We start from the raw sequence: 13609 nt of genomic DNA, 5'->3' as shown, positions 1-13609 counted from the left end.
GGCCAGACCCTGGTGCAGAAAGGGACAGTGTTTGTGGGTGAAGGAGGTGGCCGAGGGCTCTCTCTGGTCTAGAAGAAACAGGGTTGACACTGGCGCTGAAGCCCGGGAAGAGCATTCCTGGTAGAGGGGACAAAGCAGAAAAGGCCTAGAGGCAGCTTTGGGGAGCAGCCAGAGAGGTGGGTCATTCCAGCTTTTGATCGGCTCACAGCCAACCCCTGGGGCAGGCTGGGCAGGAGAAGGCTGAGCCGAACCCCATCCTGGGCTGCTGAGCCGAACCCCACAATGCCCACCCCCTCCTGCTGCTGCCTGAGCCACCTCCTTGAACCCCATTCCTGGCCTCCTTTCCAACACTCCCTCTCTCTGGGATCCAGTTCCGGGCGATGGGGGCTGGGCCAGAGAGCAGGCAGCGCCTGGGGCAGGGGAGATGAGAAAACCAGAAAGGGGGGAAACCTGAGCCAGCAACGCTGGGGCTGGGCGGGCCAGGGCTTGCTGAGCCTGCTCGGCCCGGGAAACAGGTTTCCCTGATATTGGGCCAGAGGAGGGAGTACTGCCTCCACCTTCGTCCAGGGGGCATGGCTGGCCTCTGAGGCCCAGGTCTGCCAAGTCCAGACTTCCAAGCCTGGCCTTCCATATGCAGAGACCAGAAGGGGCATCTTTCTCAAGGTTACCCAGTGTAGTGGGCTTCCCCTCCCCACCTGAGGATAGAGGTTGTAAGGTAGACAGAGGATGGACAGGCAGCAGGAGGCCAGGGCTGCACTTGAGTCCCCCACAGCACAGCCTGGAAGAGCCAGGAGAAGAAACAGGCATGAGCACTGCCAGAAACAAAGGCTGGGCCAGGCTGAAGGGGTTGGGAGCTTGGTGGGAGAAGACCTTCAAAGCTCTCCTGCCTGCTGCCAGCACTATCACCCATGGTGGGGGCTGGGACAAAGGGGGCCAATTCCTTCCCAAATGCAACGCCCACTGTTAGGTTCTGTGACACCTCAGAAGCTTTGGGAGGCTGAGCTATGAGCCCAAGGCTACGTAGTCAGGATGTCAATCCAAGAGCCTATCTTGTAGGCACTCAGTGCCCATCTGGGAAAGGAGAGGGGGTTGCTCCAGGAGGGGGACCCCAGAGGCTGGGCTGGTGGGGGAATCAGACCTGGCCTAATCATCTCTGCACACCCTACCGCCCTGTGTGCCCAGACGAGTACCAGGGTGGGCCATGGGGGAGCTGGGGAAGCACGCCTGGTGTCTGAGTGTCCCACAGAAAAGGAAGGGAGGCCTGGCTGGTGGGTGACCCCATAGAGTATCCTAGCTGGCGCTCGGGTGGAACTAGCACAGCTGACTGGGTTTTGGAGGGGAAGACAGGGGACTCTGAGTGGCAGGGAGAGCATCAGGTGGGGCTGACAGTCCAGAGGGGCTGGATAGCAGGGCAGAGAGTTGGTTCCTGGCCTCTTGGCTTTTGGCTCAGTTTCCCTCTCAGATCTGGTGCTACAGAGATTTGCTCTCTTATTCATTCAATAAAAATGCATTGACTTCCATAAGCACTGCATGGGGCTCCAACACTCATTGCCAGCCCCGAGCACCTCTATGGGTTGCAGGGCCTTGGCTCCATTTGGGCCCCATGGCCTGGCCCTCCCCTCCTGGAGCCTTCCCATAGCTCCTGCAAACGTGGCCTTCTTCTGACACCACGACCTTCTTCTTCCAATCTCCTCTTCCTCATTTGTACAATGGGGACCTCAGGACCTGCTTTACAGCAGGACGGTGACGTGCCTCAGGGTGAATAACCACAAACCCTGCTAGCAGGCAGGGCCTGCCGACCTGGCATCTGGGGCTGGTTTCAAGGGGTCTTTGGAGCCCCGAAATGGAAGGCAAAATCATGGGAGGCTCTGAAATTTCCTCCCAATAATGCATATTTTATGTACATATAACATACATAGTGAGTCAAAACGCCTAGCCCAGCCCGGACACAGGACAAGGGTGTAGTGCAGACTCACTGCCCGTAGCCATAATCATTCTTATTTATATTGATTACTCAGTCTTTCAAATTGTTTAGGAGAAGATTGGTATTCCTCTCCGTGTAGCCTGGCTCAGCTCTAGTTCTATTCCCTCTCCCTGTCCCCTCCTCCCCACCCCCCTGCCTTCCAAGGTCTCTGTGCCCTGGGCCTATTCTGTGTGTGTTAGTGGAGCTCCGTGGACAAATCAACTGAGTTTCTTTCCTTCTCAACCAAGCACCCTAGAGTCTTTGTCAAGGCCTAACAGTTCTGCTTTAGTGAGTGACCATAATGATGATCATGCAGGCAGTGGTGACAGAGGTGGCCAGGCTATGAGGAGACAAGGGAGGCTGGTAGAAATGATGGCATTAGAAACCATAGTGATTGATGGTGGCATAAGCTGCATTGGTGATGGTGGGTCAGTGGTGGTGATCTTAGGGGTCACCCTGGTACGGAGGGGAGAGGATAAGGAGAGGTAACTGTCATAGTGTTTTAAATGAGGCACGACAGAGAGGAGAGGCACAGGCACTGTCACTGCAGGCAAGTGACTCCAGCCTGGGGTTTCCTGCCTCAGATGGCAGCCGTTGCCTGCAGCATGTGGGCCAGCACTCCAAGGGGGGTCAGCAGGATCCCTAACATCCCACCCCACCCTACATTTGCAGTCAACCAAGCAATGGGTCAGAGGGAGAGATGCCTTCTCCAGATGGTTTGGTTAACCAGGAGGAGAAGGCGGGGAAGAGGGACGAGGAGAGGAGGGAGAAGGAAAAGTAGGGGGAGGGGAAGGAGGAAAGAAGAGAGGAGGGAAGAGAAGGAGGGAGAAGAGATAGGACAGAGGAGGAGGAAGGGGAAGGAATAAGCGAAGAGGAAGGAGGGAGAGGACGAAGAGGGCCCATGCCCCCTCGGGAGCTCAGCAAAGTGCACGGGGCAGGGCTGACTGTGGTCCTGGCTGGTGAGGCCGTGGCCTTGGGGGTTGGGTTGGGTTGGGTTGGGTTGGGTTGGGTATACGGTCCCTTCCAGCTCAGTTGCTGGACCCTGGGGTCATCGGGAGGCTATCTGAAAGCAAATGTTCCTTTTCGGAGAGGAGGCCAAGCCTATCTGGCTTCTCTTTGGGGTATGGGAACTCTAACGGGTGGGTTCCTGAGGCTGCGGGTTTGCAGTAAGGCTGGCGGTTCGGGGGATCCCAGGGAGCCCTTGAGTGGTTGGACAGAGAGAGCTGTGAGGCTGGGCTGCCGTGACCTGGCCTGGGCTGGAGGGGGCGGGCAGGTCCAGCGGTGTCAGCCGTCCCAGGAGCTGCACCGCCACCTGGTGAGCGGCCGGGGCAGTCCTAGGTCCTGCGCTGAGGGGCTCACGCGAGCGGCCAGCTGCAGCTGGCAGCGAGTGGGCAGGAGCGACACGGCAGGGGGTGCGCAGGTGAGCGCAGGCTCATTGCTCCCCGGCGCGCCTGACCTTCCCGCCTGGGAGTTGAGCGCCTGGGTAAACACCAGGCGCGGTGTGCGCGGTGTATCCACGGAGAGACAAAGCCAGGGCGGGGCGGGGGCGCCGCCCGCGAAGCCCAGATAGGGGCGCAGGGTGCAGACTACCCTCCTTTGGAACGTGCTGCCCCACCGCCTGGGAGACCCCAGCCCAGCCCGCGGACAGGTGGAGCGGGGGCGGGGCAGCGGCCGGGCGGGTCCCGCCCCGGGGGTGGGGCCGGGCGGGGCGGGGCCGCGCTATGCAAATGTCGCCCACGGGCGGCCAATTGCGGGCGCTCCCCGAGCGGTTCCTAGCGCCCCGTCCCGCCGGGGGCCGAGAGACCAGAGCCAGCGAGCTAGCGAACGGCTGTGTTCCGGCTATCCCCGAGTGCAGCGCAGGGCCGGGGCGCTCGGCAAGGAGCGGCGCAGCCCCGCACGGCCGCCCGGCCCCAGCCCAGCAACCAGGCGGGCACAGCGCCACCGGGCCGAACCGAGCGCAGCGCCCCGAAGCCGAGCGCACTGTCGCCCGCGCCCCGCTCCCTGCGCCGGGGAATGCGCCCTCGGCGCGCCGGCCAGGGGGCGCCCGCAGCCCACCCGGGGGGAGGCGGCCCCGAGCGCCCCTGAGCCTTCCCATGGCCCGGGCTGGGGCCCGGGGCCTCGGCTGCTGACGCTCTCGAAACCCTTGGAACCGGTTAAGCCAGGGCCGCGGCGCCGACCCCGGCCGAGGCACAGCGGTGAGAGGGCGCGGGCAGGGCCATGGCCCCGGGGGGCCGCTAGCGCGGGCCGGCCCAACCCGGAGCCGCTCTGTCGCCGCCGTAGCCGCCGCCGCCCGGGAGCCCAGGCCCCGCCGCCGCGGAAGAGGTGAGTGCGGCAGGAACCGGGAGGGAGCGGGCAGGCGGCCGGGCCACCCTGCGATCCCTCCGGCACCCGCGGCACTGCAACTCTGCGGAAGTGTGCCGGGCACGGGGCTCGGAGAGCCAGGGAGCTTCCCGCAGATGCAGCGGCGACAGGACTAGAGTGGGCGCTGTACCTGTCTGGTCTGCCGGGACCCTTTGCATCGGGCAACATGGGGTTGTGTGGATGAGGTGGCCTGCAGGGTCACCAGTGTGCAAAGCAACTTTTTCCTGTTAGGTTCTGGGTGGGTGGGTGCTCCCTTACACCCCCACGTTCCTGGAGCGGGAGTCCCGATGCCCCTTCTCCTGGCGCAGCTCTCTCCTCCACTAACGCCTCAGGCAGCGCTCTTCCCCGGGAGGTGCGCCCGCCCAGCCTCAGTGTCCCGATCTCACGATCTTCTGCTGGAAAGAAAGCGCTATCCTGGCTGCCCCCCACGTGGAGGCTCTCGCAGATCCGCAGGGCAGGAGGACTGCCAGCCCCCAGGCTTTTCTCCCCGCACTGTGCCAGCCCCCTGACCTCCAGCTCCTGGCTTGGGTTTGCTTTTCCAGCGGGGGGTCTTGTTCAGCTAGGGGCCGGCTGTATGTGGGATGTAGGTGAGCTGGGAAAGCCTGCAGTCAAGCCCCCATTTGGGCAGGCTGGCCTCGAATGGTGAAGTGGGCAGGGGACTCCAGGAGCTTGGTGGGCTCTCCTAGAGCAGGTGGGACCAGAGAGTGTCAAGGTGGCCCAGGAACAAGGCAGGGATGGCAGGAGGGGTCATCTGGAGCTAGGGCTGGTGGCCTGGCTGGATAAATAACTTCTCATTCTTGAGATAACTGTCTTGTGAACACCAGCCCATGAATGAACACCTAGGGGAGGGATCGAACTGAAGGCACTGGTGTGTCCTCCCTGGAGCTGGCCAGGTTGGGGGTTGCTGTCCTCCTGAATTCACCAAGATTGTCTCTCAGAAATCTCTGTCTTATCTCTGTCCTAGTTGCAGAGATAGGGAAACTGTACCCAGGGTTTGAGAGGCTCATCCCAGCCCAAGGGGTTGTTTGAAGCTGGGGCTTTATTCCAGGCTGCAGAAGGATTGTGCCTGGACCCGTGGAGGACCATGTCCTGGAAAGGTGTCCTGGAAGGCGAGGGCACTGGGCATGCCTACCCCTACTGCAGCCCCTCAGTTCTGAAGGAGTCAGGTCCTCCGGAAGTGTGGGTGGGGGGAGAGAAGGCCAGCAGTCTAGCTCAGCACCCCCACCCTGCTCTGCTAGGCACACCTTAAAGGGGAGGATGGAGCCAAACCCAGGTGACCTTGACTGGGAAACCCCGACCACGAAAGGAGGGGTTTCAATCCCAGCTATGCTAGGGTGGCTCTGCTTCCTGGTCCATGGGGTGTTGGGGGAGGGGGAAGCCAAGGCGCCAGGAAAGAGCTCTGGCCTGCAACGGGGAGTATCTGAGGGGCTGGGTAGGGGGTGGTGTGCTGTTAATAATTTCTTCCCCATGTTCCCCCACAGCCCCTGCTCCTGCCTCCCTTCCATCCTGGCTGTTCTCAGCTCAGAGGAGCAAACCTCCCTTCCCTGAGGGTGTCCACCCCTCCACCCCCACTGTAAGCTTGGGAGGTCTGGAGCAGGCTGGACAATCCGACCACCTAGCCCCCTGCCCCGCCCCCAGGTGCCTCCGGACCCCCTCGATCGACAGCCCCTTCCCTGCACCCCTTGCCAGCCCCAGCTCCTCGGTTCTTTGTTCGCGTCTCTCCTCCGTCCCTCCCTCTCTCCTCCCTGTCTCCTCCTCCCTCCCGCCTGCCTCCCTCCCTTGCTCCCTCCCAGCCAGCCTTCTTTCCTTCCTTCTCTGCTCTCCTCCTGGTGGGCTCCCAGGTGGCGGTGGCTGTTCCTTCTCTGTCCACCCACCTGGACTTGCTGACCAGGGTCTTCTCTGGGGCTGGGGCTGAGTGGAATGCATCTAGGGGCCTGGCAGAAGGGAAGCAACTATTGAAATGCCCTCCCCTTCCCGCCCTCTGTCCTCTTCCCCTCCTTCCTTCCTTCCTCTCCTCCATCACCCAGGCTGCTAAAGAGGGGGCTTGGAGGCCCCAATAGACTTGAACGCCCTCCATTCACCCCTTTAAAGGGCCAGAGCACTGTGGGAGGGAGGACCCTGTAGGGTCCAGTAGGGTAAGGCCCTCCACCTTCCTGGACACCTTGGGGGACTCCAACTGTCCTTGGTGACCCTGACCTTGTCACCATGAAAATGGATGCAGGAGAAATGAGGTCACGGGGAGAGAGGGAAGTGAGTCAACCCGAGCCCACTGATACATCCATCGGATCAAAGCTCTCAGAGGGACCCAGACTGCATCTTGCTCTCCCCAAGCCAGGACAGTGTCTCCCAGCTTCCTTGAGCCCCACCCCACTAGCAGGTCAAGTTCTTGAGCAAACATGCCTGTGAGGACGTGTGTGGGCATGTGGATGTGTGTATGCATCCACAATTGTTAGTGGGGGCCTCCTAGGTGTACCCCGAGGGTGATGGTGGCTGCACAGCCCGTTGAGCTTGCCACTCATCAGCACCATCTTGGTGCCCCAGCAGGTGGGGAGGGGCTGGCTCAGATTCTCCCCTCCCCCAGCCAGCCTCCCCAGGAGGGAGCATCTGTGATGGGGGGTTTTGAAGGAACCTGAGAGGTGTGTCAGGCACTCTGGAGAGGGTGTTTCCACAGAGGGCACCGCATGAGGAATGGGCCAGGACTCCCGAAACTGCATTTCCTGCCTAAGGAACTGCAAGTGGTTTGCCCAGGCAGGAGAGGCAAGGGCTCCGGGGAGGTGGGCCTAGGGAGGGCGCCAGGGCCTGTCAAGTGGGGCCTGACAGTCAGATGTGGAGCCTGGGCCTTGCCTCAGCAGATGTCAGCCCACGCAGGGAGTAACAGGCCATAGCACCCCTCACTCCACCCCAAGGTCCTAAAATTGGCCTGGGGTCCTGCCTCCCGTGTGAGAAGGGAGTAGACAGGGCAGATCTGGGGGATGGGGCTCACACTGTCATTCTTGGTGCCCCCATCTCCAGTGCATCTGGGTGGGGGGGTGGGGAGTTGGCGCTGGCTTTTGCTGGGAGGGAGCAATATGTTGCGACAACTGGTGCTAGGCTGCGTTTACCCAACAGCCAGCCTGCCTGGGGAGACAATATTTGAAAAACAGTATCCAAACTTGGACCTGCTGGGGGTGTGGGAGTTTTGCATGGGAGACTGCAGGCCTGCCCAGGCCCGCTGGCCATCTTACCTCCCCTTCTTCACCCTCTAGAGGCAGAGCTGGAACTTTTCCTGGCAGGAAGTCCTTCCATATGTCTGACCTGGATCTCTCTTGCTGTGATTTCAGTAAAAGTAGACTCTGCTATTCTTTGCCTCTCCCTTTCTGGCTGCTGTCTCTCTTTCACTTTAGGCTGTCTACGTGCGCCTCACTCATCCTCCACTCTCTCCTATGCACCCCACCCCAATAATCAGGTCCAGATTTTCCTGTACTTGGAGGAGAGGTTTTGCTGGAGCAGGCAGGGCTGGACCCACCTCTTCCCCGCATTCCTTGAGATGGCAGAGGGAAGGGGCAGAGGTTAGGGGTGGTACAAGGAAGAGCTTGTTGGGAATGGAGCGGGCTGTAAGATCACCTGCTTGGGCTGGTTCCTGTGAGTGGCGTTCAGGATGCCGGGGGGCCGGAGGCTGGGGGTTGAGTCTCTAGTGGCCCCTGTTAGCTCTGCTGACCGCAGGCTACACCTGATTGCTTGGTCTTCAGGTCTGTTGGTTACACCTCCCCAGGCGAAAGGCAGGGACAGGAAAGTATAGGAGTGGGTTCCGCACTGGGGCATTCATGGCCCCAGGCTGAGGGTGTGAGCAAGGAGACACCCATTACCCTGTTGGTTCAGATAGGGGAACTAAGGGACCTCGGGCAGAATCACACAGGGGAAATGCTGGTGGGGCGGGGCGCCCCTCTCCGCCTCACACATTCCAATCTTGGTTCCGTCCTCCCAGGTGTCCAGACTGCTGAGCCGGCTTCCTGGGCCCCAGGCCCCTCCCACGATGCCTGTCGCTGGTTTCCTCCTCTGGGCTTCCCTACTAACTGGGGCCTGGCCAGCCACCCCCACCCAGGACCACCTCCCAGCCACACCCCGAGTCCGGCTCTCATTCAAAGGTAAGAGGCCACCTTGCCGTTCCTCTGTACATAGCACTTGGCCCCTTTGCACAGGAGCGAGGAGAGGTCAGGGCAAAAAAAAAGGACAAATCATGCAGCCACGTGGGTCGCCCTGGGGGTGTGTGTGTGTGGTGGGGACAGGGAAGTGGCGACCTGCTGGGAAAGGCTAGAGACTGGGCCACTTAGACATTTTGGGGAAGGGTCCTGAGTCTGGGCCCTGTCTAGAGCTGGCATGTGAGGTCTCAGGCTGGATGGCCTCGGGTCTGCAGTGTTTCCCTCTGTGTGATAATTGAGAAGGTGGAGCGTCTCCTCCTTTGAAACTTGTGTTTGTAGAACCCTTTTCTTGCCACTGCTCTGCGTCTGGTCTTGCCCGGGGCAGTCCCTGGGGTGGAGGGTCAGACAATCGTGCAGGAAGCTGGGGGAGCAGGACCCGCTCTACTGGGGTGTGGGTGCTTGAGGAATCTTGCTGTGGGTCCCCAGGTGGGAGGGATTCCCAGGAACTGGGGAGGGTGCTGTTGGCTGTGACTGGGTAGGCCACCTGGTAAATTCTGGGAGAGCGCATGCTATGGTGACAAGCCTGAGCTGAGATCCCCAGTGAGCACTTTGCCTTGGAGGTCCCTGGAAGGTTTTAATGATGGGTTGGGGTCTGCAGAGTGAGAGGCTGGTCCCCCAGCTCCATCACCTTTGCACCTAACCCCCCTGGGCAGGTGAACACACATGACACACATACCCAGCTGTACAGATGGCTCACTCACTAGCCACTTCCTCAAATGTGTGTGATTCAAGTCTACTCTCAGCCTGGGATAAGGGGCAGTGGCCATACTGGGGCCTGGGGGACCTGGGGTCACTGCTGAATTTTCAGCCTTGGCTCTCCTCTGGCCCGAGGTCACTTTATCCAGCTGCCTGTCATGGGTGGGGCTGACTTAGCCATGGCTGGCTAGATTTCCGGGCACACATATTGGGGTGAAAGGCTGGACTGACCTCTTTCCTTCCTCAGGCTTGGCTGAGGCCCAGCCCTCACCTTACCAAGTTCACATGTTCTCCAGCAGTGCCCCTCCCCTGGCCTCATCCCACCCCAGCAACTTGTTGGGGTTAGTGGGGATTGAATTTCTGAATATGTGCCTGGAAGGAGCTGAGAAATGGGCAGAAGAGTGGATCGGTTTGGTTTGTAAAAGCAGCCCCCCGTCTCCTAGGCCTGGAAGATGAGATATTTATTCTGCTGATATCCCTGCCCTTCTCTGGTGGAATTCCTCAAAGCAGATTAATAAATCTTGACGGGGGCCTGATCTCCCCTCCTACCCCCTTCCCAGCCAAGGGTGCAGGCAGAGGGAGTAGAGCATCCCCTCCCCCCACAGGAGGAGGGGTGGCTTGGTCTCCACACCCCTGGGACCCTGGAGCCCAGAATCCACTCTGGGTATTATTTTTGTCATCACCTTGAAGACCCTTGAGAGGAAGCAGGAGGAATGAGACAGGGAGGTCCTCTGTATATTCCTTTTAAGCCTTCTTGGACCTCCAGGGCCAAACGGGCAAAGGCTTTTGTTCCAGTTTTCCAGAGAGAGAAACCGAGGCTCGGGCAAGGGCAGGGCCAAGGTCAGGCAGGAGGCAGAGGCGAGGCCAGAAATAGAACCCTGGTGTCCTGGCCTTGTCGACGCCTGACGCCCACATCAGTCAGGTCGATTCCCTCTCAGTTAGCTCTGAAGCCGACACCTGCGGTGACTAAAAGCCCAACTCCTGGCAGCCAGCCTACGCGGTGCTGACTGCCCTGGCAGCCTGGGGTGGGGCTGTGGGCTACCTGGGGCCACCCCCTCCCTAGGCCTTGGCGCCTTTGCACATGCAGGTTTCCCTGCCCTGAATGGCCTTTCCTGTTCTCCCACTTGATCTCATGTCCTAGTTTTATGCTTAGATGTTACTTAGTTTAGATATTTGAGTACCTACTATGCAGCAGGCCTTGCGCTTAGTTCTGGGGACTCTGCAGTGAACACAATCGGGTACTTATAGTCAAATTGGCTGAAAGACAGTGGACACCCAGTTGGTCTGTGCCACCTGGGAGCCCAGCACTTACTGTGCACCAGGCCCTGTGCTGGATGGTCTCAGCCAGGTCATATACACAAAATGGCCCTCAGCGAGTGTTTGTGGCGTGACAATGGAGACCCACACCTACAGAAACTGCGATCCCACAGCCAGGCCGGAGGCTGGGAAGGGGGTGGGGGGACTTCTCCTCCTGAGTACACAAGAGGGGCACAGAGGCATTGGTGGTCACTCTGGCCCCATGCCTCAGTTTCTCCATCTGTGCCTTGGGTGGACATAGCCATTGGTATACCAGGCCTCAGGGACTCAGCCTCGGCTCATGCCCTCCCTGCCGCAGGTGCTGGTTCCACCCTGGTTGGGCCAGACTCTCCAAGCCGGAGGTGCTGGCATGAGGGGCCATACTGCCCAGGGCAGATAAAGGAACAAAGGCAGGAACTGGGCCAGACTCGGGTTTGGTGCCTGCCCCAGCCGGGCCTAAAGCCGAGAGGATGTAAGGGAGAAGGGACTCACGGTTCAGCGAGAGTGTGTGGGTGGGGGGGTGCTCCTGGGACCCACCTCCTGAGCTTCCATCAGCAGCACAGCCCAGGCCAGGCACAAGGGAGGGGTCACGTAGGGAAGATGGCTAGGAGTAGGCGAGGTATTCTTTGAGAACTCGTGGATGCTTGGGACTAGGGAACCTGGATGGCAGAACCCTCTTCCCTGCACCCCTCCTTGCCTGGGCCTGGAATCGCCTTAACCCCAGGGTCACTGGCCAAGTCTGGGAGAAAAAGCTTTCCTTCCCCCACCCTGAGAGGGCACCACCTTGGCCGCTGCAGGGAGGTGCCAGGGCCCTGCCAGCTCCTTTGTTCAGCTTGGGGAATGTTTATTTTTTCCCAGGAAGCCATCCCATAATACACCGCTGCTGCCTGGGCTAGCTTTGGCCAAGAGGTTTTTGGTGGGGGAAAGGGGTCTTGTGATGACATGAGGTGGCTGGGCTACTAGTGAAACTGAGGCAGAAGGAGGGAGACGGAGCAGAAGAAGGTCATCTTGCCAAAGGAGGTCAGGAAAGATGCGAATAATAAAAAATAATAGTAGGTATGCATGGTGATGACCAAGTAGTGGTCCCTCCATGGCCTGAGGGGGGCCTCCATGGATGTCCTGTAAGGCATGAGACCTAGAGACTTTCCATGTCACTCAGGAGCAGGAGGACCAGGATGGAGCCTGGCTCTGCTTGATGTCTGAGCTTGTCCCAGGACTGAGCGTGGAGGGTGGGTTGGGGGATGCATAGCCCTGGCCCATGAGCTAGGGACAGGGTTCCAGGATCCTGCAGTGCCAGCTTTAGTCTTCCCAGGGAAAGGGCGAGGGTCACATTGGGCATCTTCTCGTGCCCCTAGGGAGCTCGTCCCCTTCAGAGAAGGAAAACCAGGGTCCTGGAGAGGAAAGTGTTCCTGTGTCCAGAGTAGCCTTGGGGTTCTGACCTTTTGTGACTCCAGCATAACTGGCTTGCTCGTTGGCAGGGGAATGGTTGGCAGGGGAATGGGTGCGTGCTGGTCAGTCCTGCCTCTGAGCCTTGTTGAGGGGTGCTAGTGACCCAGAACAGGGCCACCACTTACATCATTTGCATGTGGCATCAGAGAGCCAGTTTTCAGGTTTCCTTGTTAGGAAATGATGAGATTTGGAAGTTAGGAGGGGTCACAGCTGGTGGGGGTAGGGGTAGGAGGTTGTGCAAGCTATGATGGAGCATTGCCCCACCCCCAGGCCTGACTGTACAGGCCTGGGGGTGGGGCTGGGGAGCTGGAGGACCCACCCTTGCCCCCCAGGGGCTCCCTGGCCAGCCAGACAGGCATAGAGCTTCAGATTGCAGAAGAGTTGAGGAGCCCTGGAAGCTTGAGGCCAGGGGTGGCATGAGGGAGCCGGGTGGCGGTCTGGTGGCTTGGACAGCTACAGGGGGCTCTGAATCTAGCAAACCGGGATGGGCGGGTATTCTAGGATGAGCCAGGAGGCGGGAGGAAGGAAGATCCAAAGCGTGAACTTGAGCCCCAATCCCTGCATTTGGGATCAGTTTTCCTGGAACTGGGAGCTGCCTCACTCCTGAGAGGGGACTTGGAAGTAGCCACTTAGGGAGTTGGGAAGTCCTATGGACTGGCTGCCCACCCCTCAGGGGCCAGAATCGGCCCTCAGAGAGAGTGGGGATAGGTCCTTGTGCTTGCAGAGGTCCAGCCTGAGGCAGCCAGGCCAGGGGCTGGGGCCTTCAGCTGTGGTCCTTCCAGGTCCAGTCAAGCTTCGGATGGGACCGCCACCGGCTGGGCCTCAGCAGCACAGGCCTTGTCTCTGGTTCCCTGGCACGATGCCTGCCCCTCCCTCCCTGGCTCCAGCTTCCCTTGGCACCGAGCAAGGAGCTGGTGCATGCTCCAGGAGTAAATCATGTTCCTTGGCAGCCCCCGCTGCTTCGTAATCGTAAAGAATTTAAAGAGAAACCGCCAAGATAAAAATCTCATCCTGGCCCATAAAAGCATCTTTCACCCTGTGGCTTAGGAGGCAACAGTCTCAGAGTAGGCTCCTGGCTGTCTGCACCTGTGTTTGTACACTGCCCAACCCTGTGACCCCTCTCAAGGTGATGGGGGTCCAGAAGGTGCCTTCAGAGCTGTGGGTACCTGGCCCCTGACTCCTGGGAGACCTCCAGCCCCTTCTCCCTCCAGGGCAGGGCATGGGGCACTGAAATTTGGCAGAATGCACAGGTGGTGGTGGTGGTTGGAAGGACTGGCTCTGAAGGCAGACAAACCCCATTCCACCCTCGCCAGCTGAGTGACCTCGGACAACTGGCGTAGCCTCTCTAAGCCCGGTCTCTCCCTGTGGAAGCAGCGTCCTGAGGTTTCCGGCTACGCTGCTTGCATCCTGGCCTTGGGTGGACCTTGATTAGTGAAGTCCCTCTGTGTCCCTGCTACCTGGTCTGTAAAATGGGGATACAAATGGTGCCGACCTCATCGTGTTGTCTTAACGTTGTGAGTGTAGTTGTGGCCCCAGCGAAGAATGCTCAGTAACCACAAGCTCTGCTGAGGGTGGCAGACAGGTGAGGGCTGATCCTGGAAGCTTCCCAAGGAGCCCCACACTGCCTCACCCCTCCCTCTGGATTTCTAACCTTCAGTGAGGGAGA

General features: G+C 59.9%; 1 protein-coding gene across 2 annotated transcripts in view; it reads left to right on the top strand.

The window, feature by feature from the left end:
* Nucleotides 1-4125: 4125 nt before the first annotated feature.
* Nucleotides 4126-13609, top strand: part of SEMA3F (semaphorin 3F) — a 28534-nt gene continuing 19050 nt past the window's right edge. Inside the window, exons 1-2 of one of the 2 annotated variants that reach the window (XM_019633741.1) lie at nt 4126-4285; nt 8289-8448. In XM_019633741.1, the coding sequence (XP_019489286.1) occupies nt 8337-8448 (112 nt within the window). In that variant the 5' untranslated portion in view covers nt 4126-4285; nt 8289-8336. Of the gene's footprint in view, nt 4286-8288; nt 8449-13609 lie in introns of those variants that run through there. The other variant, XM_019633735.1, reaches the window with a different exon arrangement.

This window comes from Hipposideros armiger, unplaced genomic scaffold (assembly GCF_001890085.2).
Source record: "Hipposideros armiger isolate ML-2016 unplaced genomic scaffold, ASM189008v1 scaffold_18, whole genome shotgun sequence".
Lineage (NCBI taxonomy): Eukaryota > Metazoa > Chordata > Mammalia > Chiroptera > Hipposideridae > Hipposideros > Hipposideros armiger.
Note: the sequence above shows the minus strand (reverse complement) of the source record. Positions and strands in the feature narration are given on the sequence as shown.